The following is a 25,257-nucleotide window of genomic DNA, read 5'->3' on the forward strand; positions in this document are numbered from 1 at the left end:
AAACCCTGTGATTTTTTCACGACACTATACTGTTTCAACCTCCTTTGGGGGCCAGAGTGGGAATAGATTATTATCATTTGGAAGGAATTTGGGATAGGGGTCTCAGCTTCACTGTCGACTCTTCAGAAAGACACTTCCTGACCACCCGTGTAAAGAAGGCCCCCTTGTTAGTCACACACAGCACTCAATTTGTTTCCTTCGTTGCCCTCGTTATTATTGTCCATGATTTTATAGCAGTGCGTGAACAGTTTACTTTTGTCGTAAACTACATTTACTGTAAAATACAGTTTACAGGAAGAGGACCACACTCTTCATTCCCCTTTCTATTCCTGGTGCTTGGCAGGGTGCCTGGCATGCAGAAATTATTTGCTGGATGGGTGAGTGAGGTAGCATTTGGAAAATGGAGGCAGGTAAGTTGTGTATCCCAGGTCAAAAATCCTTCCACAGAGACAGTATGAGGTGACTTTCACCTCCCAAACTGCCCCAGGTGTGATTGTGGGCTTGTTCGCTCAGGGACAGTATAAAAATCATGCTTATGTTCCAGGAATGAGGACCAAGGTTGAAGAAGCAGGAAGTGGGTGTAGGTCAGGGTGTGACCATCAAGGGTGCCTATAAATGGAACAGCTGAGAACCTGGGGCACTTGACACCAGGGCAGGTCCTCGGTGGCTGGGGTCGGGGAGCTTGGGTGCATTAATACTTCACTTCTTCCTCAGAGGAACTTTCCAGAAAGCTGACTTCAGGGAACAGTCATGTTCACCTAAGAGGCTGAATGTGGCCTGAGGAGTAAATGTATGAAGTCAGTTATGACTCAGTCCTCGCTGTCATCTTTCCTTTTCTGCACTTGGCCGTTCAGAAAATGTTTATTGGCACCTACAAAGTGTTAAGTTCTGTGCTTGGTGCTACGGATATAGTAGGGAACAGTTCAGGCCCTGCTCTCAAGGAGCTCTTTGTCCTGGAGGACACAGTTATAGTACAAGGCTCTAAGCCACATAAGGGCAGAGGCCTGGACTTCTTGTTTGTTCACCATGGTGTCCCTAGGGCTTTGCCCTGGGTTTAGTGCTGAGTAGGTGCTCCAGATGGTTCCAACCCAGAGGAGCTCACAGTCTAGAGAGAATGACAGACAAGAAAAGAGGGAGTCACCATGAAGGGTAGTAATTGGGCCAAAAGAGGGTCCTGTGGGAGTCCAGAGAAGGTCGTTGGGGAGATCAGAGAAGGTCCTGAGAGGAGGTGACTTCTACCCTGAAGGACTTGCAGAAGGACCTGCAGAAGGCAGGGCTCAGCGTGGTGGGTGTAGGGGAGGAGGGAGTGTGCAGGCTTAGGAATCTGCCTGTGCCAAGGCCTGGAGTAGAGAGAACATGATCCTTTAGGGGAACTCAAAAATAGTTCAGTGTAACTAGAGTACAGAGTGGCAAAAAATTAGGCAGGAGTCCTAGGCTGGAGGAGGCTTTGCGGGAATCAACTGCAGGAGGGGCTGAGCACAGTCAAACTAGCCACTGGGGTCCCAGGCCCCAGGGTCTGAGCTCTAGGAACTGGGTCCAATCCTCGACCTTGACCCTCATGACCCAGCACTCTGGGTACCCTAGTTTCTCCAAAATTAAGTTCTTCCTTGCCCTCTCCTGCCAAAAAAAAAAAAGATCCCTCATTGGTTTTAATTTGTTTTTAAAGACCTTCCCACATGTTCTCATCCATTTCGACAGATTGAACACTGATTCATTATCCAAGCAGAAAAAGCAACAGAAAGCACTGGAAACTGGCTTTAAAATCAAGAACAAGAGTAGAAGAAAAATTGTACACTTTCCTCCTTTTTTGTGGTAGGTACTAAATAAGTACCTGCTTTAATTTATTGAAAGTCCCTATTTAACCACAAATAACAACAGCCTAATTTGCTTGTGTGGGATGATCATATTTTTAAATGCGATTTCTTTTTTTTCCTTTAAACTTAATTTCCACTTATTTACGAATTATTCAAAACCATGATGGTTTTCTTTAGCCCCAAGTGACTGAGTTACTTTAGTGCTGGGTTTAATTTTCTCTGTAATCAGGTCCTGTTGCTCAGCCTTACCCAGGTGTGAAAGGCCATTTAAACTTGAGAGACATAAAGCACATGGCATCTAGTCTAGACATATCGCAGAACCCTGCTGCAATCTCCTTGTCCTTTGGTTGCTTCCTCCTGGCCTCCACACTTGCACTTCTTCAGAACCTCTCAACTTTGGGACCCCCCTCTAGCCCATGGTCCATTTTCCGTCTGTTTTTAACAACTGAACTTTGCCAAGAAAAGGTCTATTTTTGCCTCCTGTGTTCCTTCATCTTCCTTTGGCCACCAAATCCATTTCACCACCAAATCTGCTGTCTCCAGTGGTCCCCCTGCCCCCATGTTCCCCCCAAGTTCTTGCTCCTCATTCTCCTGCACTGCTCTGGGCCTTCGAATCTGTGGGTCTCTCCTCCTCAGGACACACCCTGGTTCTCTGTCCTTCCAGGACGGCTGCACAAGGCTCACCTCCCCACTGCTCATCCCTCTGCACACTCTCTCCTTCAGGAGTCAAACCCATCCTCAGGCTTTCCTCAAAATGGCTCCCAGATCTCTCTCTCCAGCCCAGACCTCCACTCTGAGCTTCAGACCTGCCTCTCCTCCTGCCTGGTGGGCAGTTTCACCTGCATATTTACACCAATGTGTCCCAAACCTACCCTTCTCCCTTCCACCCAGAAGTGCCTCCTCCTCTCCTTTCTGTTATTGTTACTTTGCTCATTAGTTCTGAAAGTCAAGCTGGAAATCAAGTGTTATTTCTTCCTTCAAACTGGTTCTTATTTCTCAGCTTTGTCTGTAACCCAGTATAGTGTATTGCAAGAACCCTAGGCTAGGAGGCAGTCCAGGGTCCTAATCCCAGCTCCAACACGGCTTTCTGGATGGCTTTGGACAAGTCAGTGAACTTTTTGAACTTGTTGCCTCTCCTATAATAGGACTGGCAACCACTTATTGAAAGCTTACTACAGGCCAAGTACTGTGATTAGGGTGTTCTATACATCATCTCACGAACCTTAAGAGGTGGGGTCTTTATAATTTTCCCATTTCAGAGAAAAAGGAAAATAAAACTCAGAAAGACTAAGGTATTCAGGATCAAGAGCTGGTTAGTGGCATGGGCTGGGCTCGAACCAGCTCTGTAATTCTAACTCCAGAATCCGTGTTTTCCATTACACTGTAGGGTGCGCACTCTCTCCACGCCGAAGGCACCCAGCCGTCAGCCTCCTTCGGGGAATGTCTGCTCACGGGTGAACGCAGAGACCCTACGGCCGCCAGAGGTCACGCCTCCGGCTGTGAGCCACAAGCCCAGCTCCCGAGAAGTGCGCGGGGCTTCCTCTTCCCGCCGCACCTCTCCTCTAGAGGGTGGCTCCGCCCCCTGACCTGATTGGCTCTCTGGAGCGAGGCGGCGCTCGAGGATTGGCTGCGCGGTGGCCGCGGGCTGACGTGGCGGGGCCGGTGTGTAGGCCGGGCTGGGCTGCTGACCGAAACGACCAAGGCGGCGGCGGCGGCGGCGGCACCGTGACGGGTGGTGCGGCGCGGAAGCGCGAGCCGCTGCCATGCCGCTGGAGCTGGAGCTGTGTCCCGGGCGCTGGGTGGGCGGGCAGCACCCATGCTTCATCATTGCCGAGATCGGCCAGAACCACCAGGGCGACCTGGACGTGGCCAAGCGCATGATCCGCATGGCCAAGGTGAGGGGACTGTCTAGAGTACCCGGGCGCCGAGCGGGGGGCGGGGCCTGGGGAAGACCGGCCTGGGCAGGGGTGGGGCAGGGCTGCGCAGAGCTGGGGCCATCCTTCCTCTGCCTCTCGGTGCCCTGCGTCCGGCCTGCCGTCCAGCTCGCCGGATCCATTTCCAAACGTTTCGAATCCTCTTCATCCCTCCACCACCATCCTGATTTGTTTGCATTACTGCATCTGCCCCCCACCCCCTTACTCCCACCTCTCTCGCTCCCTTCTGGTGGCAGAATGATCTTTCTGAAACACAGATTTGATCAGCCGCCTGGCACCTTCAGTGGCTTCCCACTGGCCGCGGGTGGAGTCGAAACCCTTTAATAAAGCCTTCAAGACCTTAATGACCTGGCCCCTTCTTGCCTTTTTTTTTTTTTTTTTTAATCTCTGACATCTTCCAGCGACAATGAATTACTACCAGGAAGTTCCTGAAATTTGCTGTTGTCTCTCTCACCTGCCATTCCTTGTACTTACCTCAGAGTTGTGAGGATCAAGTGAGATAACTCGTGTAAAGCTCTTAGTACAGTACTTGGCAAATAGGACTCAATACATGTTGGTTGTTAGTGATATGACGTTAATGAACATTTATGCTCTCTCTTTGGATACTTCCTCCAATCCCTCCCTGCAAATCTGGGCTCCTGTAATTGTTCCCATCGAATTGTATTGTCACTGTCTGTTTAAACTTCTCTCTCTGTTAGACTGTGAGCCCTCTGAAGAGGAGGCCTGTCATGTTCTTCATTGTGACCCCGGGCCCACTATAAGTCTGCGCTGTGATTCCTTGGTTTAGCGATAGCTCACTCCATCTTTTTTCCTTTCACTTCCCTTCAGTCAGTGCTGTTCACTCAGTCATTCATGATTAGGTTTTCTGTTACTCCTTCAGGACTAACTCTGCTTTTATGGAAGCCTACTGAATCATAAAAATACTTTTATTTTTAAATTTTATTTACTTTTTCATTGAAGTATAATTGATTTGCAATAACATTGGTTTCAGGTGTACAACATAGTGATTCAATATTTTTATAGATTATACTCCATTTAAAGTTACTGCAAAATAATGGCTATGTTTCCCTGTGCTGTACAATACATCCTTGTTGCTTATTTATTTTATACATAGTAGATGGTGCTTCTTAATCCCCCACTCCTATCTTACCTCTCCCCCTTACTTCTCCCCACTGGTAACCATTAGTTTGTTCTCTAGATCCGTGAGTCTATTTGCAACCTAAGTGTCCATCAACAGACGAATAGATAAAGAAGATGTGGTTGATATACTCAATGGAATATTATTCAAGCATAAAAAGAATGAAATTCTGCCATTTACAACAATGTGGGTGGACCTGGAGGATATTATGCTTAGTGAAATAAGTCAGAGAAAAACAAATACTCTGTTATCACTTACAGAATGTAAAAAATAAAATACCTTTAAAGAGTAACAATTGCTAACATTTTTGAGTGCTTACTGGGCCAAGTGCTTTAAATGCACCATCTCATTTAATTCCTACAACAACACAGTGGAATAGATGCTGTGGGTTTCATTTTAAAGGCTCAGAGAAGATCAGTGACTTGTCTGAGGGCCCACAGCTAGTAATTCATGTATTTCAGAGCTTTGCTCTTAGACACAGGGCTCCAGCCTTTGTACTGTAACATTGTTTTCTAGGGGGAGACTTCGGCTCTTAATTTAGGAAACAACCTTATTTTGGAGGTGTCAACTCTGAATGCTGAAGTTGTAAAAATACCTAGAAATAGTGAAGCCATAGAAACAAAGTTACAGTGGTTTTTTTTCTTCTTCCTGTTTTAATTGTGAAGGATAGTTTTCCCCGGGGGAGGAGAATGAAGAGTTTGAGGTTGTGTTATAGTGGAAAGAGCGCTGGACTGGAGTCATGATACCATTTACTAGCTGAATAATCTTGGGCAGCTGGATAATCTTGGTCTTTTCCTCTCTAGGCTTCAGTTTCACTTGTTTTATAATATGTATGTATCTTTATTTTTAAACTTAAAGCAATGGAATCTTTTGAAATCCTTATATTTTAGGATTTTTTTTTCTTGCCAAATGGAGTCACATTTCCAAGTTTAGTTATCCAGAGTATATTATGTACAAGCTGGCTTGTTCATGTACCAAATATGTTTACAATATTAAAAGTTGAGTACTGTCAACTTGGAAAAAAAACGCACAGTATAAGCGCTGTGAGTTGAGTTTATTCAGTGTCATACTGAGGACTATAACCAGGGAGACAGCCTCTGAGAAACTGTTCTGAAGAGGTGAGGAGGGAGGTAAGTAGATATGTGATTTTGGCGAAGGGAACCTGTAATCAAGCACACATCTCTGTGGAAGGTTGCTGCTAGTCACGAGGAACAGATATCTTAGTTAATGGTTTTGGTGCTTTTCTAAGTATGGGAAGATTCAAGAATCCAGGTTTATAAAAAATTTCTCTTACAAATACTTAACTGTCTAAAGGCCTGTTCTGCCAGTTTTCCTGGAGCACAGAGAGCCTCATTCCTGATCTCTACCCTGAATTACTTTCAGGATATGTTGAAGGTCAGCAACTGCAGTGGCTAGTGACTTAATTCTTGTAGAACCAGGTGGCAAATGACCTTCTTTAATTGGCAGTTCATTCAATTGTTGACCAAAATAAAAATGCTCAACACAAGAGTTGTGAGTTAAGTTTTATAGTGAGGACTATAGCCCAGGATACAGTCTCTCAGATCTGAGAAACTGCTCCAAAGAGGTAGGGGAGAAGCCAGTATACATATATATGGATTTTTTGGCTAGGAAATACATGTAATCAAGCATGAATCTTGGTAAAAAAAGTACTGCTAATCACAAAGAACAGATATCTCAAGTTAATGAGTTTAGTGCTTTTCTATGTATGGGAAAATGCAAGAATCTGGGGTCATTAAAATTTTTCCTGAGACATGCATCTTAACTATCGGGGGGCATTTTTTTTTTTTTTTAACATCTTTATTGGAGTATAATTGCTTTACAATTGTGTGTTAGTTTCTGCTGTATAACAAAGTGAATCAGCTATACATAAACATATATTCCCCATATCTCCTCCCTCTTGCGTCTCCCTCCCACCCTCCCTATCCCACCCCTCTAGATGGTCACAAAGCACCGAGCTGATCTCCCTGTGCTATGTGGCTGCTTCCCACTAGCTATCTATTTACATTTGGTAGTGTATATATGTCCACAGCACTCTCTCACTTCGTCCCAGCTTACCCTTCCCCCTCCCCATGTCCTCAAGTCCATTCTCTACGTCTGTGTCTTTATTCCCGTCCTGCCCCTAGGTTCTTCAGAACCAATTTTTTTTTTTTTTTGTTCCGTATATATGTGTTAGCATACGGTATTTGTCTTTCTTTTTCTGACTTACTTCACTCTGTTTGACAGTCTCTAGGTCCATCCACCTCACTACAAATAACTCAATTTCGTTTCTTTTTATGGCCAAGTAATATTACATTGTATATATGTGCTACATCTTCTTTATGCATTCATCTGTTGATGGACACATAGGTTGCTTCCATGTCCTGGCTATTGTAAACAGAGCTGCAATGAACATTGTGGTACATGACTCTTTTTGAATTATGGTTTTCTCAGGGTATATGCCCAGTAGTGGGATTGCTGGGTTGTATGTTAATTCTATTTTTAGTTTTCTAAGGAACCTCCATACTGTTCTCCATAGTGGCTGTATCAATTTACATTCCCACCCACAGTGCAAGAGGGTTCCCTTTTCTCCACACCCTCTCCAGCATTTGTTGTTTGTAGATATTTTGATGATGGCCATTCTGACTGATGTGAGGTGATGCCTCATTGTAGTTTTGATTTGCATTTCTCTAATGATTAGTGATGTTGAGCATCCTTTCATGTCTTTGTTGGCAATCTGTATATCTTCTTTGGAGAAATGTCTATTTAGGTCTTCTGCCCATTTTTGGATTGGGTTGTTTGTTTTTTTGATATTGAGCTGCATGAGCTGCTTGTAAATTTTGGAGATTAATCCTTTGTCAGTTGCTTCGTTTGTAGATATTTTCTCCCATTCTGAGGGTTGTCTTTTCATCTTGTTTATCGTTTCCTTTGCTGTGCAAAAGCTTTTAAGTTTCATTAGGTCCCATTTGTTTATTTTTGTTTTTATTTTCATTTCTCTAGGAGGTGGGTCAAAAAGGATCTTGCTGTGATGTATGTAATAGAGTGTTCTGCCTATGTTTTCCTCTAAGAGTTTGATAGTGTCTGGCCTTACATTTAGGTCTTTAATCCATTTTGAGTTTATTTTTGTGTATGGAATTAGGGAGTGTTCTAATTTCATTCTTTTTCATGTAGCTGTCCAGTTTTCCCAGCACCACTTATTGAAGAGGCTGTCTTCTCTCCATTGTATATTCTTGCCTGCTTTATCAAAGATAAGGTGACCATATGTGTGTGGGTTTATCTCTGGGCTTTCTATCCTGTTCCATTGATCTATATTTCTGTTTTTGTGCCAGTACCATATTGTCTTGATTACTGTAGCTTTGTAGCATAGTTTGAAGTCAGGGAGCCTGATTCCTCCAGCTCCGTTTTTCTTTCTCAAGGTTGCTTTGGCTATTCCACGTCTTTTGTGTTTCCATACAAATTGTGAAATTTTTTGTTCTAGTTCTGTGAAAAATGCCATTGGTAGTTTGATAGGGATTGCATTGAATGTGTAGATTGCTTTGTGTAGTAGAGTCATTTTCACAATGTTGACTGTTCCAATCCAAGAACATGGTATATCTCTCCATCTGTTTGTATCATCTTTAATTTCTTTCATCAGTATCTTATAGTTTTCTGCATACAGGTCTTTTGTCTTCTTAGGTAGGTTTATACCTAGGTATTTAATTCTTTTTGTTGCAATGGTAAATTGAAGTGTTTCCTTAATTTCTCTTTCAGATTTTTCGTCATTAGTGTATAGGAATGCAAGAGATTTCTGTGCATTAATTTTGTATCCTGCTACCTTACCAAATTCATTGATTAGCTCTAGTAGTTTTCTGGTAGCATCTTTGGGATCCTCTATGTATAGTATCATGTCATCTGCAAACAGTGACAGTTTTACTTCTTTTCCAATTTGGATTCCTTTTATTTCTTTTTCTTCTCTGATTGCTGTGGCTAAAACTTCCAAAACTATGTTGAATAATAGTGGTGAGTGTGGGCAACCTTGTCTTGTACCTGATCTTAGTGGAAATGGTTTCAGTGTTTCACCATTGAGAACGATGTTGGCTGTGGGGTTGTCATATATGGCCTTTATTATGTTGAGGTAAGCTCCCTCTATGCCTACTTTCTGGAGAGTTTTTCTCATAAATGGGTGTTGAATTTTGTCAAAAGCTTTTTCTGCATCTATTGAGATGATCATACAGTTTTTCTCCTTCATTTGTTAATATGGTTTATCACATTGATTGATTTGCATATATCGAAGAATCCTTGCATCCCTGGGATAAGCCCCACTTAATCGTGGTGTATGATCCTTTTGATGTGCTGTTGGATTCTGTTTGCTAGTATTTTGTTGAGGATTTTTGCATCTATGTTCATCAGTGATATTGGCCTGTAATTTTCTTTCTTTGCGACATCTTTGTCTGGTTTTGGTATCAGGGTGATGGTGGCCTCGTAGAATGAGTTTGGGAGTGTTCCTCCCTCTGCTATATTTTGGAAGAGTTTGAGAAGGATAGGTGTTAGCTCTTCTCTAAATGTTTGATAGAATTTGTCTGTGAAGCCATCTGGTCCTGGGCTTTTTTTTTGGAAGATTTTTAATCAGAGTTTCAATTTCAGTGCTTGTGATTGGTCTGTTTATATTTTCTATTTCTTCCTGATTCAGTCTCGGGAGGTTGTGCTTTTATAAGAATGTGTCCATTTCTTCCAGTTTGTCCATTTTATTGGCATATAGTTGCTTGTAGTAATCTCTCCTGATCCTTTGTATTTCTGCAGTGTCAGTTGTTACTTCTTCTTTTTCATTTCTAATTCTATTTATTTGAGTCTTCTCCCTTTTTTTCTTGATGAGTCTGGCTAGTGGTTTATCATTTTTGTTTATCTTCTCAAAGAACCAGCTTTTAGTTGTATTGATCTTAGCTATTGTTTCCTTCATTTCTTTTTCATTTATTTCTGATCTGATCTTTATGATTTCTTTCCTTCTGCTAAGTTTGGGGAGTTTTTTGTTCTTCTTTCTCTAATTGTTTTAGGTGTAAGGTTAGGTTGTTTATTTGAGATGTTTCTTGTTTCTTGAGGTAGGATTGTATTGCTATAAACTTCCCTGTTAGAACTGCTTTTGCTACATCCCATAGGTTTTGGGTCGTCGTGTTTTCATTGTCATTTGTTTCTAGGTATTTTTTGATTTCCTCTTTGATTTCTTCAGTGATCTCTTGGTTATTTAGTAGTGTATTGTTTAGCGTCCATGTGTTTGTATTTTTTACAGATTTTTTCCTGTAATTGATATCTAGTCTCATAGTGTTGTGGTCAGAAAAGATAGCTGATATGATTTCAATATTCTTAAATTTACCAAGGCTTGATTTGTGACCCAAGATATGATCTATCCTGGAGAATGTTCCATGAGCACTTGAGAAGAAAGTGTATTCTGTTGTGTTCGGATGAAATGTCCTATAAATATCAGTTAAGTCCATCTTGTTTAATGTAACATTTAAGGCTTGTGTTTCCATATTTATTTTCATTTTGGATGATCTGTCCATTGAAAGTAGGGTGTTAAAGTCCCCTACTATAATTGTGTTACTGTCGATTTCCCCTTTTATGGCTGTTAGCATTTGCCTTATGTATTGAGGTGCTCCTATGTTGGGTGCATAAATATTTACAATTGTTATATCTTCTTCTTGGATTGATCCCTTGATCATTATGTAGTGTCCTTCTTTGTCTCTTTTAATAGTCTTTATTTTAAAGTCTATTTTGCCTGATATGAGAATTGCTACTGCAGCTTTCTTTTGATTTCCATTTGCATGGAATATCTTTTTCCATCCCCTCACTTTCAGTCTGTATGTGTCCCTAGGTCTGAAGTGGGTCCCTTGTAGACAGCATATATACAGGTCTTGTTTTTGTATCCATTCAGCCAGTCTATGTCTTTTGGTTGGAGCGTTTAATCCATTTACATTTAAGGTGGTTATCGATATGTGTGTTCCTATTACCATTTTCTTAATTGTTTTGGGTTTGTTATTGTAGGTCCTTTCCTTCTCTTGTGTTTCCTGCCTAGAGAACTTCCTTTAGGAGTTGTTGTAAAGCTGGTTTGGTGGTGCTGAATTCGCTTAGCTTTTGCTTGTCTGTAAAGGTTTTAATTTCTCTGTCGAATCTGAATGAGATTCTTGCTGGGTTGAGTAATCTTGGTTGTAGGTTTTTCTCTTTCATCACTTTAAATATGTCCTGCCACTCCCTTCTGGTTTGCAGAGTTTCTGCTGAAAGATCAGCTGTTAACCTTATGGAGAGTCCCTTGTATGTTATTTGTTGTTTTTCCCTTGCTGCTTTTAATATTTTTTCTTTGTATTTAATTTTAGATAGTTTGATTAATATGTGCCTTGGCGTGTTTCTCCTTGGATTTATTCTGTATGGGACTCTCTGTGCTTCCTGGACTTGATTGACAATTTCCTTTCCCATATTAGGGAAGTTTTCAACTATAATCTCTTCAAATATTTTCTCAGTCCCTTTTTTTTTTCTCTTCTTCTTCTGGGACCCCTATAATTCGAATGTTGTTGTGTTTAATGTTCTCCCAGAGGTCTCTGAGACTGTCCTCAATTCTTTAAATTTTTTTTTCTTTATTCTGCTCTGTAGTAGTTATTTCCACTATTTTATCTTCCAGGTCACTTATCCGTTCTTCTGCCTCAGTTATTCTGCTATTGATTCCTTCTGGAGAATTTTTAATTTCATTTATTGTGTTGTTCATCATTGTTTGCTCTTTAGTTCTTCTAGGTCCTTGTTAAACATTTCTTGTATTTTCTCCATTCTATTTCCAAGATTTTGGATCATCTTTACTATCATTACTCTGAATTCTTTTTCAGGTAGACTGCCTATTTCCTCTTCATTTGTTTGGTCTAGTTGGTTTTTACCTTGCTCCTTCATCTTCTGTGTAATTCTCTGTCCTCTCATTTTGCTTAACTTACTGTGTTTGGGGGTCTCCTTTTTGCAGGCTGCAGGTTCATAGTTCCTGTTGTTTTTGGTGTTTGCCCCCAGTGGGTAAGGTTCGTTCAGTGGGTTGTGTAGGCTTCCTGGTGGAGGGGACTGGTGCCTGTGTTCTGGAGGATGAGGCAGGATCTTGTATTTCTGGTGGGCAGGACCACATCTGGTGGTGTGTTTTGGGGTATCTGTGAACTTAGTATGACTTTAGGCAGCCTCTCTGCTAATGGGTGGGGTTGTGTTACTCTCTGGCTAGTTGTTTGGCATAGGGCGTCCAGCACTGGAGCTTGCTGGTCGTTGAGTGGAGCTGGGTCTTAGCGTTGAGATGGAGATCTCTGAGAGAGCTTTTGCCGTTTGATATTACATGGGGCCAGGAGGTCTCTGGTGGACCAATGTCCTGAACTCGGCTCTCCCACCTCAGAGGCTCAGGCCTGACACCCGGCTGGAGCACCAAGACCCTGTCAGCCACATGGTAGATCCGCAGTGGATCATAAAATGATATAACTCAGGAACAGCCAGATGAAAGGGATGCATAGGGCAAGGCACGGGGAATGGGAGCAGCCTTCCCATGACTTCTCCAGGCGCACCACTCTCCCAGCACCTCCACGTGTTCACCAACCCAGAAGCTCCTCTGGGGGCTTTTTATCCAAAGCACAGAATCCCTCATCCTGTTTTTTCTATCCTGAGTTCCTCTTAGGACTCACTCTCTGTGGGTGACTACAGTGGGTTGCAACTTAAGCCTTTGTATAATTGGATGATGAGTGACACCCTTTGTTCTTTTCTTTGTTCACCCAATTATTTTTATTTTATTACAACAAAATGTTATTATAATTATATAATATGTATAAAAATATAACTGTGTTACAATTAGAAATTTGCTGATTGAATATACTTTTAACTCTCAAATTTTGATGCAAAGGGCACATCACACCTTGGCTCATTCTGTAGCTTGCTTTTTACCAGTAGAGAATCAATAAAAGCGTGAGCAAAGAAACCATCAGCATTATGGTAAAACAGTGACAGTGGTTGTGTTTTCTGAACCAAGAGTTGACCATAGCATTAAACAGTTAAAGAAATTTGTCATATTTAGGAAAGAAGCTGAGAAAAGAAGAGGAGGAACCTGCTGTCCTCCCCATACAACTGCTGTCATGTGGAATGTGGTAGAACTTTATCTTATCTCTTATCATTAGTACTTTCTGCTGTTTTACTTCACTTCACTTTACTACTTGCCTAGGTGGAGACAAACTTTTTAACTTCTTGAGGGTAAGTCTACTTCTTTAGACAGAGGTGAGAAGCAAAGGGAAGGAAGCAGTGCTCTGTGAAGATCACGTTCTGCGGCCTTCAGGAAAGCCCTCTGGCCAGCTCTGCCAGAGACTCACTGTGCAGCTTTGGTCAGGTCACTCTAGGCCTTGGGATCTTCATCTAGACAATGAGGACTCTGTTGCCCAAGGTCACTTTCAGGTCTAATGCTCTCTGAACTTCTGTCCAGCATCAAGTCCTGACTGTGCCATCTTTTGATTTTTCCAGGAGTGGGAGAAGCACTCTCAGCACAGGCATTTCTGGAGCTGAGGTTTCCAGCAGCATGAAGACCTCTGTGTCTACAGAAATGTCAGCGAGCTGAGACTTTAGAGAGCTTTCCTTTATCTATCTGTTGAGTGGTTTTAAAAAACAATTTTGAAAGATTGGAGGCTGACTGGCAGTAAAATTATAGCTTTTATAGTCAGACAATCCAGCTTTAATATTATAGCTTCTGTTAAGTAAAGCTGGGGCATTTCTAAGTTTGCTTGCTTTTGCCCCAGAACTTCTTGTTCAAACGAGATGCCATGCAGAAAAGCACATGTGCAGAACAGCTAAAAACACAGTTGTTCCTTTGTTTCCCACCCCCATCAGGGGCTCCTCAGAAAGTTACAGGTCCTAGAGCTAGTCCAAATGGCCATTTGTATAGACGGAGAAACTGAGTCCAGAGATAGGAAGTGACTTATCCAAGAGAGTCAGAGTTAAATCAGATTCTGACTTTTTCCCCTAAATTCTGGCCCAGTTCTCATATCCTCTGCCAAGTTACACAACTTAAAATCTTCTTTGACTGTTTGTTTAATTATTTTTAATATTATAATGCAAAACAAAGCAGCCCCTTTTTTTTTTACATTTTAAGAGGGAAAAATAGAGCAGAACCCCTATCCCCACCCTTTTATTCCTTTGAGACGTCCTTGCTTTTCCTGTTTCTCTTCTTTGGGAGTTCTTAATGCGTCTGTCAATTGATGTTATTTTTAAAGATAATAATTTCATAGCAGTTGCCCCAACACTTCTCTTGGCTCTCAGAATCCATGCTGGGTCATTAAAGGAGCCCTAATGTGTGTTGCAGGAGTGTGGCGCTGACTGTGCCAAGTTCCAGAAGAGTGAGCTGGAGTATAAGTTTAATCGGAAAGCCTTGGAGAGGCCGTATACTTCGAAGCATTCCTGGGGGAAGACATACGGGGAGCACAAACGCCACCTGGAATTCAGCCACGCCCAGTACAAGGAGCTGCAGAAATATGCCGAGGAGGTTGGCATCTTCTTCACTGCCTCCGGCATGGATGAGGTGAGCCCTCCGCCACGCTGTTATTTGCCATTGTAGCAGACCTAGGGGACTTCAGGTAGCCCTGTGGCTTTGGCTTAGAGCCAGCTCCAGCCCTTGCTCACTTTAGACTTTTTTGTGCTTTCTGGACCTAGAGTTCCCCATAGCATTAACAAGATAAATGCCCAACTAAACAGGAGGCCAGGGGGATCAGAGGCCCAGTGACACAGAGAACCATAGTTTTCAAAGCAGGCTGTCTCTGGGAGTAGGGGCCAGCCACCCTGGAACCCCAGAGTCCCTCAAGCCTGTGGGAGATGCCCCACTGGGCCAGTTTTCTCCCAGTGGAAAGTGGCCTGGACTCAGGAAACCTCAGTTCTGACTGGAGTCCTCCCCTTGCTGAGTGGCTGTGGCTTATCTGGGTGAGGTGGCATTGCATCATTCAGAAGGGAGTGGCACACAGGATGGCCATGCTGACATACTGGAAGAGTCCAGCTGGTGCCAGGTCTTGGGTTCCATCTGCTCTGTGACTTGCCTCAAGACTCCTTTACGTGCTCTTTTTTCGAATATAAAAATTTTTTTTAATTATAAAAATAATACAATGTCACAGAAAGTTTAGAAAACAGAAAAAAGGGAGAAAAACTGACCCATAATCTCTATATGGCAGCTCTTTTTTTTTTTTTAATCAGTTAATTAATTTATTTATTTTTGGCTGCTTTGGGTCTTTGTTGCTGCGCGCGGGCTTTCTCTAGTTGCAGTGAGCGGGGGCTACTCTTGTTGCGGTGTGCGGGCTTCACATTGCGGTGGCTTCTCTTGTTGCAGTGCACTGGCTCTAGGCACGCGGGCTTCAGTAGTTGTGGCACATGGGCTCAGTAGTTGTGGCTCGCGGGCTCTAGAGCGCAGGCTAAGTAGTTGTGGCGCACGGGCTTAATTGCTCCGTGGTATGTGGGATATTCCCGGACCAGGGCTGGAGCCCATGTCCCCTGCATTGGCAGGCAGCTTCTTAACCACTGCGCCACCAGGGAAGTCCCTGGCAGCTCTTTTTATATATTTCCTCCTGAAGTTGTTTTATATGCATATTTTATTGCCTAGTTGTTATATTTGTGACTGTTTAGTTCCGTGCATGCTTTTCCCAGTTAACATTATCCACAGCTTTTACCCATATCTTGTTTTTTTTTTTTCCCAGCTTTATTGAGATATAATTGACATGTAACTCTCCATATCTTGTGCTGAAAGTTATTAATGGTGGTGTAGTATTTCTTTTGAGGATTTATAATGTATGTAACCGTTTCTTTATGTTTGAACATGAGGTTATGTTTTTACTTTCAGTTTTTTGTGCTTATAAATAATGCTGAGATGACCATCTTCTTTCTGTGTTTTGAATTGTTTCCTTAGGATAGCTTTGCAGAAATGGATCATTAGATGAAACAACATTTTAAAGGCTCTTGAAACACTTAGGATTCTTTTAGTCAACTAGAATATTTGAAGGGAGCCCAGTTCCTTTTCTAGGCCTCTGACCTTTTGTGTCACTATTCCAACCCTAAAATATGTCTGTAAATTGAGTCAAAAGAAACATAACTCTAGCCTAAACCATTGGTGGTTTAAAAAAGGGGGGGAAGCAGAGAACCTAGGTGTCTGGGAAACTTGACAAGTCCAGGTTTCAGTTCCGTAGCCCGCTTATAGTAATATAGCTTATCCCTACTATGCCCCATTTTGTAGATGAAGAAATGGAGACTGAGAGGGGCCAGGAAGTTTGTACAGTGTCACACAGCTGGGAAATGGGTCTTGAGGGCAGATCTGATGCCTAGTGCAGTGTGCTTTCTGCGGTCCCTCAGCTGCCACCTGGCCGTCCGTCCGGGTGCGTGTGGCTTCCCAAAGCTCAGGAGAGCCTTTGGGCTTCCCCCCTGCTCTTCACCACTCTCGATGTTGGTGGCTGGAGAGTCTTTGGGCCCAAGAGATGCCCTGGGGAAAAGGGGACATATTTTTAGGAAAACCTATCTAAAGTGGTTACTGGGCATTTTTCTGATCCCATCTTAAATAGTACCTCCTCAGGAAATTCTTCCTGTGCCCCTGCTTGGTTCAGGCCCCTCCTTCTGTTGTGTTCTCCTGGTTTTCTTTTTTAAAAAATTTATTTATTTATTTATTTATTTTTGGCTGCATTGGGTCTTCGTTGCTGCATGCGGGGTTTCTCTAGCTGCGGTGAGCAGGGGCTACTCTTTGTTCTCATTGCGGTGGCTTCTCTTGTTGCAGAGCACGGGCTCTCGGCGCACGGGCTTCAGTAGTTGTGGCTCGCAGGCTCCAGAGTACAGGCTCAGTAGTTGCGGCGCACGGACTTAGTTGCTCCGCAGCATGTGGGATCTTCCCGGACCAGGACTCGAACCCGTGTCCCCTGCATTGGCTGGCAGACTCCCAACCACTGCACCACCAGGGAAGTCCTGTCTCCCGGTTTTCTTTACTTCCGTAATTACTGCTAACTATTGATCTTTTCCACCAGGCTGTTAACCCCACAGCATCCCCAGTGCCTGGCATGTAGTAGGTGCCCAGGAGATGTTTGTTGAGTGAATAAGTAAATAAGTGAGCCAAACAAAAGAGAGGGTTGATGGCTTTTATCAGATCCTTAAAGGATCTGTAAATCAAAAATGTTAGGCAAAAAAGACTGTGGGCTTTGGGATCTGAAAGACTTGGGTGTTTTTTCTGGTCTTGCCATTAACTAGTTGAGTAATTAAAAGTAAGAATCTTCAATGTTTCTTGAGTGTTTATGATCTGCCAGGTTCTGTGCTAGGCATTTTAAATGTATCAGCTCATTTACTCCTCTTAACAACCCCTTGAGATAGGACAGTTATTATCCCCACTTTACAGATGAGGACGCTAGAGCACGGAGCGGGTTAGCTGTCAGTAGCTGTTGATCAGCAGAGGCTGATTCCACCCTAGGTGACTCTAGAGCCTGCCCTCCTGACCATACTCTTCTTGCATCTCTCGGGCCTGTTTCCTCATAGGTAAAGGGCAAGGGGGTGGATTAAAAATACCCAGAAGTGGACTTCTCTGGTGGCACAGTGGTTAAGAATCCGCCTGCCAATGCAGGGGACACGGGTTCGAGCCTTGGTCTGGGAAGATCCCACATGCCGCAGAGCAACTAAACCCATGTGCCACAACTACTGAGCCTGCGCTCTAGAGCCCACGAGCCACAACTACTGAGCCTGCATGCCACAACTACTGAAGCCCACGTGCCTAGAGCCCGTGCTCCGCAACAAGAGAAGCCACCACAATGAGAAGCCCGCGCACCGCAACAAAGCGTAGCCCCCGCTCGCCGCAACTAGAGAAAGCCCGTGTGCACCAACGAAAACCCAACGCAGCCAAAAATAAATAAATAAAAAATTTATTTTAAAAATAAATAAATAAAAATAAAAATACCCAGGGGATAGGCTTGACCTGAGGAGCATGGACACCACCATGAACCCAGGTCCTGGCACAGTGTTGACCCATAGTCCATGCTTAGGAAATAGCTTGATAGGAAGAAGGTCATGCCCAAGAAATGACAGTTTTCATTCCATGCTCGTTTCGTGTACTGTGGGTTCAGAACCTTTGGGGATTGCTCTTTGGTAACTGCCTGTAGGACTCATTCACTCAGGGACAGCTAAATCCTAGTCTTTGGAGAGGGCTGGTTTGGGTTCAAGAAACTACTGATTGTTCTTGGGTCAAACGTGAATAGACTTAAAATTCCTGGGTGAAACTTTTGATCTGACCGACTTGGTAACGAGTCATTAATGAGGCAGATTCGTTTTTTTGGTTTTTTGTTTTTAATTTTTGGCCGCACCTCTCGGCATGCAGGATCTTAGTTCCCCAACCAGGGATCAAACCCGTGCCCCCTGAAGTGGAAGCACAGAGTCTTAACCACTGGACTACCAGACAAGTCCCTGGAGGTTCATTCTGAGGCAGATTAGTTTTTGCAGGGCCCATAAACAGGCTCTGGAGAGAATTTCCAAGGAAGTGTACAGAAGTATTTTGGATCCCTAGTACTACTGTCTTTGGAATAAGCATTCAGGCATACCTCGAAGATACTGCGGGTTCAATTCCAGACCATCTCAATAAAGTGAATATCTCAATAGAGCAAGTCAAATGAATTTTTTGGTTTCCCAGTGTTTAATTAACAGCTTTATTGACATGCTATACAGTTCACTCAATTAAATTGTACAATTCATTGGTTTTTAGTATATTCAAAGAGTGTGTGACCATCACCACAATCAATTTTAGAACATTTTTATCACCCCAAGAGGAAGAACTATACCCATTAGCAGTCATTGCTCAATTCCCTCAATTCTCCCAACCCTAGGCAACCTCTCATCTCCTGTCTATCTCTATAGTTTTGCCTATTTTGGACATTGCACGTAAATAGAATCAGACAATATGTGGTCCTTTGTGTCTGGCTTCTTTCACGTGGTAACATTTTTTCAAGGTTCATCTATGTGGTAGCATGTGTCAGTATTTCATTCCTTTTTGTTGCTGAATACCATTCAATTTTATGGATAGACTACATTTTATTTATCCACATCTTAGTTGATGGACATTTGGATTGTTTCCACTTTTTGGCTAGTATGAATAGTATGAGCAATGCTGTCACAAACATCCATGTACATGTTTTATATGAACATATTTTCATTACTCTTGGGTGTTTATACGGTAACTCATGTTTAATGTTTTTCGAGAAACTGCCAGACTGTTTTTCAAAGTGGCTGCACCATTTTACATTCCCACCAGCAATGTATGAGGGTTCCAATTTCTCTACATCCTCACCAACATTTGTTATTACATGTCTTTTTGATTCTAGACATCCTAGTGAGTGTGAAGTGATATCTTATTGTGGTTTTTTTTTCTTTTTTAAATTTTTATTGACATATAGTTGATTTACAATGTTAATTTTTACTGTACAGCAAAGTGATTCAGTCATACATATATATTTACATTCTTTTTCGTATTCTTTTCCATTATGGTTCATCACAGGATATTGAATACAGTTCCCTGTACTATAAGAGTAGGACCTGGTTGTTTATCCATTCTATATATAATAGCAAATTTATAAGCTTTTGCACGGCGAAGGAAACCATAAACAAAACGAAAAGACAACCTACAGATATGGGAGAAAATATTTGCACATGATGCAACTGACAAGGTATTAATTTCCAAAATGTACAAATAGCTCATATAACTCAATATCAAAAAAAACAACCTAATCAAAAAATGGGCAGAAGACCTAAATAGACATTTCTCCAAAGAAGACATACAGAGGGCCAACAGGCACATGAAAAGAAGCTCAACATCACTACTTATTAGAGAAATGCAAATCAAAATTACCATGAGGTATCACCTTGCACCAGTCAGAATGTCTATCATCAAAAAGTCTACAAATAACACATGCTGGAGAGGGTGTGGAGAAAAGGGAACCCTCCAACATTGTTGGTGGGAATGTAAATTGGTGCAGCCACTATGGAGAACAGTATGGAGATTCCTCAAAAAACTAAAAATAGAGTTACCATATGATCTAGCAATCCCACTCTTGGGCATGTATCTGGAGAAAACTCTAATTCAAAAAGATACATGCACCCAATGTTCATAGCAGCACTATTTACAATAGCTAAGACATGGAAGCAACCTAAATGTCCATAAACAGATGAAAGGATAAAGAAGATGTGGTATTATATACACAATGGAATGTTACTTAGCCATGAAAAGAAATGAAATAATGCCATTTGCAGCAACACTGGATGGACCTAGAGATTATCACACTAAGTGAAGGAAGAGAGACAGAAAGACAAATATATGATATCATTTCTATGTGGAATCTAAAAAAAATGCTACAAATGAACTTACAAACAAACTTATGGTTACCAAAGGGGAAAGGGAGAGTGAGGGATAAATTAGAGTTTGGGATTAACAGATACAAACCAGTATATATAAAATAAACAACAAGGTCCTACTGTACAGCACAGGGAACTATATTCAATATCCTGTAATAAACCATAATGGGAAAGAATCTGAAAAGGATATATATAAAAATAACTGAATCACTTTGCCGAACACCAGAAACTAACACAACAATGTAAATCAACTATACTTCAATTTAAAAAAAAAGAGAGAAAAGCATACAATTTATTTAATGTAAGTTTTATGTGGAAAACTTTATAAGAAAATGAAGACCCTAAGAAGCGGCTAAAACTGAGCATTTTTATGCTAGGTTTGATGAAGAATGGAAAATCGTGGGAAAATGTGACAGGACAGAAAAAGGGTATGAGCAAAGAAATAAAAATGCTGTTGGGAAAATGGCTCTGATAGACTTGCTCAACACAGGGTTGCCACAAACCTTTAATTTGTTAAAAAAAGAACAGAAGGCATTATCTTCAAAATACAATAAAGCAAAGTGCAATAAAACGTGCTATGCCTGTACATGTCCACACAAAGACCTGTCCATGAACGTTTACAGCAGCTTTACTCCTAATAGCCAAAAACTGGAAACAACCAAAATGTCCATCAACTGATGAAGGATAGACAGACTGTGGTCTATTCATACAATGGATTACTGCTCTGTAATAAAAAAGCAGCAACCTGGATGAATCTCAAAAACATTATGCTAACTGAAAAAAAATGGCACAAAAGGCTATCATTTTATAACATTTTCATTTTTATGACATTCTGTAAAAGGCAAAACTAGAACAGAAGTAAGATCAGTGGTCACCAAGAGGCAGCTGAGGTGGGAATAACTGACTGCAAAGGGCATGGAAAAATTCCTGGGATAACAGAAATGTCCTATGTTTTGATTATAGCATAGGCATACATCATTTTATTGTGCCTCACAAGTATTGCGTTTTTTTAATAAATTGAAGGTCTGTGGCAACGCTGTGTTGTTAGATGATGGTTAGCATTTTTTAGCAATCAAGTATCAATACATTTGGGTTTTTTGGGTTTTTTTTTTTATTGGCAGCGCCTCGCGGCTTGCGGGATCTTAGTTCCCCAACCAGGGATCAAACCCATGCCCCCTGCAGTGGAAGCGCAGAGTTCTAACCACTGGACAGCCAGAGAATTCCCAGAAATCAAGTACATTTGATCCTTGAATAACTTGGGGGTTAGGAGTGCCGATCCTCTGCACAGTCAAAAATCCACGTATAACTATATAGTCAGCGCTCCTGTATCCGTGGTTCCACATTTGTGGATTCAACCAACCATGGGTTGTGTAGTCCTACAGTGTGCATTTACTGAAAAAAATCTGCCTATAAGTGAACCTGTGCAGTTCAAACCCGTGTTGTTCAAGGGTCATCTGTATTTTTATATAAATTTATTTATTTACTTATTTATTTTATTTTTGGCTGCGTTGCATCATTGTTGCTGCGTGCGGGCTTTCTCTAGTTGCGGCGAGCGGGGGCTACTCTTCGTGTGGTGTGCGGGCTTCTCATTGTGGTGGCTTCTCTTATTGCAGTGGCTTCTCTTATTGTGGAGCACGGGCTCTAGGCACGCGGGCTTCAGAAGTTGTGGTGCTCGGGCTCAGTAGTTGTGGCTCGCGGGCCCTAAAGCGCAGGCTCAGTAGTTGTGGTGCACGGGCTTAGTTGCTTCGCGGCACATGGGATCTTCCCGGACCAGGGATCGAACCTGTCTCCCCTGCATTGGCAGGCGGATTCTTAACCACTGCGCCACCAGGGAAGTCCCCGGGTCATTCTCCGGCAAACACATGCACCAGCGTGTCCCTCTGGCTCATTCTCTCTCCCGCATGTCCTCCGGGCGTTGAGGCGGGACGCGGATCCGGCCGCCGCGACGGCCGCAGCTTCCGCCCCGGACTGGAGCCGCACGGCGCCCCAGTGACGGCGCCGGGAACTGACGGAGACGCGGCTGCAGAAGGCGACCGGCGCGGCCCTCCCCGCCGCGCTACAGCCACGCCGCCTCCCACCCTGGCTAGGTTTTCACCACCCGCGCTGGAGCCTTATTGTGGTTTTGACTTGCATTTATCTGATGGCTAATGATGTTGAGCATCTTTTCATATGCATATTGGCCGTTTGTGTGTCTTCTTTGGAGGAATATCTATTCAGATCCTTTGCCAGTTTTTAAATTGGGTTATTTATCTTTACATATTCCTGATACAAGTCCCTAATCAGAAACATGATTTGCAAAAAATTTTCCCATTCTGTGGGGTATCTTTTCACTTCTTGATGGTGTTCTTTGAAGCATGAACATCTTTAATTTTGATGATGTCCTATTTTTTAGTTTTTTTCTTTTATGCTTGTCTATTCTTGTAATTTAAACATTTCTCAGTTTTAAACCACAGTGTGATATCACTGCACAACTATCAGTGTGGCTAAAGGCTAAAATAAAAAGTGATGGGACTTCCCTGTTGGCGCAGTGGACAGAAGTCCGCCTGCTAATGGAAGGGACACGGGTTCGATCTCTGGTCCGGGAAGATACCACATGCCGTGGAACAACTAAGCCCGCACGCCACAACTACTGAAGCCCGAGTGTGCCTAGAGCCGGTGCTCTACAGCAAGAGAAGCCACCGCAAGGAGAAGCCAGAGCACCGCAACCAAGAGTAGCCCCTGCTCGCCACAACTAGAGAAAGCCCGCACGCAGCGACGAAGACCCAATGTAGCCAAAAACAAATAAAATTAAATCTTAAAAAAAAAAAAAGTGATGATAACACCAAGTTGTGGCAAGGATGCAGAGAAAATGGACCTCTTATACATTGCTGGTGGGAATGTAGAACGGTACATTCTAGAAAATTCTTTTTTTAAAAACAACTTCATCAAGATGTAATTCACATACTGTACAATTCACCCACTTGAAGTGTACTGGTAGTTTCTTATAAAACTAGACATGTGCTCATCATGTGACCCACCAGTTGTCATTTGGTAATTTATCCCCAAAGAAATGAAAACCTATGTTCACCCAAAAATCTGTATATGAGTGTCCATAGCAACTTTATTTGTGGTAGCCCCAAACTAGAACCCAAACTTTCTTTAGGGGGTGAATCATTAAATAAACTGTAGTGTATCCACACCACGGAATACTACTCAGCAATAAAAAGGAGTGAAAACTGATAGCTGCCACAGCTTGGATGGATCTCAGGGATATTGCGCTGAGTGAAAAAGCTTCTCTCAGAAGGTTGCATACCGTACGGCTCTGCTTATTTAATATTCTCGGAATAACAGAATTATAGAGCTGGAGAGCAGATTAGTGGTTGTCGGGAGTTAGGAAGGGGAGGGGTTGGAGGTTGATGTGGCTGTAGAGGGGTAACATGAAGGGAGCCTTGTAGTGGTGGTATAACTCTATCGGACTGTGGTGGTGGTCCACGTGAGTCTAGGCATGTGGTAAAATGGCAGAGAATTAGATACGAGCACACTCAGATGGGTACGTGTGAAAATGGTGAAATCTGAATGAGATCGGTGGACTCTTATCAATGTTACCCTCCCAGTTGTGATATTACACTGTAGTTTTGCAAGATGTTACCATTGGGGGGAACTGTGTAAAGTGTACATAGGTTCTTTCTGTATTATTTCTTACAGCTGCATGTGAAGCTATAATTATCTCAAAATAAAAAGTTTAAAATCTAAAAAAAAAAAAATTCTCAGTTTAAAAAAAAATTTTTTTTTTTTTTTTGGTTGCGTTGGGTCTTCGTTGCTGCACGTGGACTTCTCATTGCGGTGGCTTCTCTTGTTGCAGAGCACAGGCTCTAGGTGCACAGGCTTCAGTAGTTGTGGCACTTGGGCTCAGTAGTGGCTCACAGGCTCTAAAGTGCAGGCTCAGTAGTTGTGGCACACGGGCTTAGTTGCTTCGCAGCATGTGGGATCTTCCCGGACCAGGGCTTGAACCCGTGTCCCCTGCATTGGCAGGCGGGTTCTTAACCACTGCACCACCAGGAAAGTCCCTTAAAATATTTTAATTCAGTAAATATGAATAGGTAGAACCTGCATAAACAGAAACTCAGTAGAGTCCTCAGTACTAAGAGTGCTGTCTAGCGCAGACTCTGGCTGGATGGGCCCGTGGTTAAGTGTACAGACTCCGGGGTCACATTCTGAGTTTGAATATGGTTTTGCCTGTCATTCCTGGTGAGTCCAGGTGGAGGTAATTTACCTTCTTTGTGCTTCCGTTTCTTCAGCTGAACCCACCTCGTAGGGTTGTCGTGAGGATTAAACGTGATCACCCATGTAAAGCGCAGCACACAGCCAGCGCTCAGCGGTGTTAGTTACAGTTCAGGAAACAGCCTGGGCCGAGGATCAGGACATCCGCGTCCTTGCCCTGCTCTGCTCTGAGTTCATCGCAGTGTGAGCTTGGAAGAGTCCCTTCCCTGCTCTGAGCCTCCATTTCCTTTTGTGTGTGAACAAGCTGCTATCCAAAGGCTCTCCCTGCTCTGTTGTCCTGAGCCAGCATAGAATCAGAGATAGTGTCACTAAGGTGACTTGGATCTGGGATGAGAACTTTCCTGTTCAGTCCACGTTTCCAGGCACCGGAGCTCCTGGATGTGGACTCTGAAGGGGGTGCATCTCCTTGCATCTGCTCAGGAAGTCACTTCTTTAGGTCTTTCCCTCCCCAGTGGCTTTGAGGTGGGAATCAGGAGCAGGCGGGAGAAGGAGAGGAGCCTGGCTGGGTGTTGGTGGCTGGGGCTGACTCTCCGCAGGTACCCTCTTGGTTTCCCAGGAAGCACTTCTCTTTGGTGTATAAACGCGTGCTCTGCGGCCACTGTCTGAGTTCAGGTCCTGGTACTAGCGCTTGCTCAGTGGGCTTGGGCTGGTCATGTAGCCTCTTTGAGCCACACGTGTCCAATCTGTAAAAACGGGGTAATCAAGATGCCCACCCCAGAGGCTGTGATGAGGACCCAGTGAGGTGAGCTGC

At 43.0% G+C, this 25,257-nt stretch overlaps 1 protein-coding gene across 1 annotated transcript in view; it reads left to right on the top strand.

Annotated features, from left to right (window-relative positions):
- Positions 1-3,484: 3,484 nt before the first annotated feature.
- The window catches only part of NANS (N-acetylneuraminate synthase), a 31,683-nt gene continuing 9,910 nt past the window's right edge, over positions 3,485-25,257 (top strand). The window contains exons 1-2 of the mRNA XM_059925137.1: positions 3,485-3,709; positions 14,206-14,421. Of these exons, the coding sequence (XP_059781120.1) occupies positions 3,578-3,709; positions 14,206-14,421 (348 nt within the window). The 5' untranslated portion in view covers positions 3,485-3,577. The remainder of the gene's footprint in view (positions 3,710-14,205; positions 14,422-25,257) is intronic.

Source organism: Balaenoptera ricei, chromosome 6 (genome assembly GCF_028023285.1).
Source record: "Balaenoptera ricei isolate mBalRic1 chromosome 6, mBalRic1.hap2, whole genome shotgun sequence".
Classification (NCBI taxonomy): domain Eukaryota; kingdom Metazoa; phylum Chordata; class Mammalia; order Artiodactyla; family Balaenopteridae; genus Balaenoptera; species Balaenoptera ricei.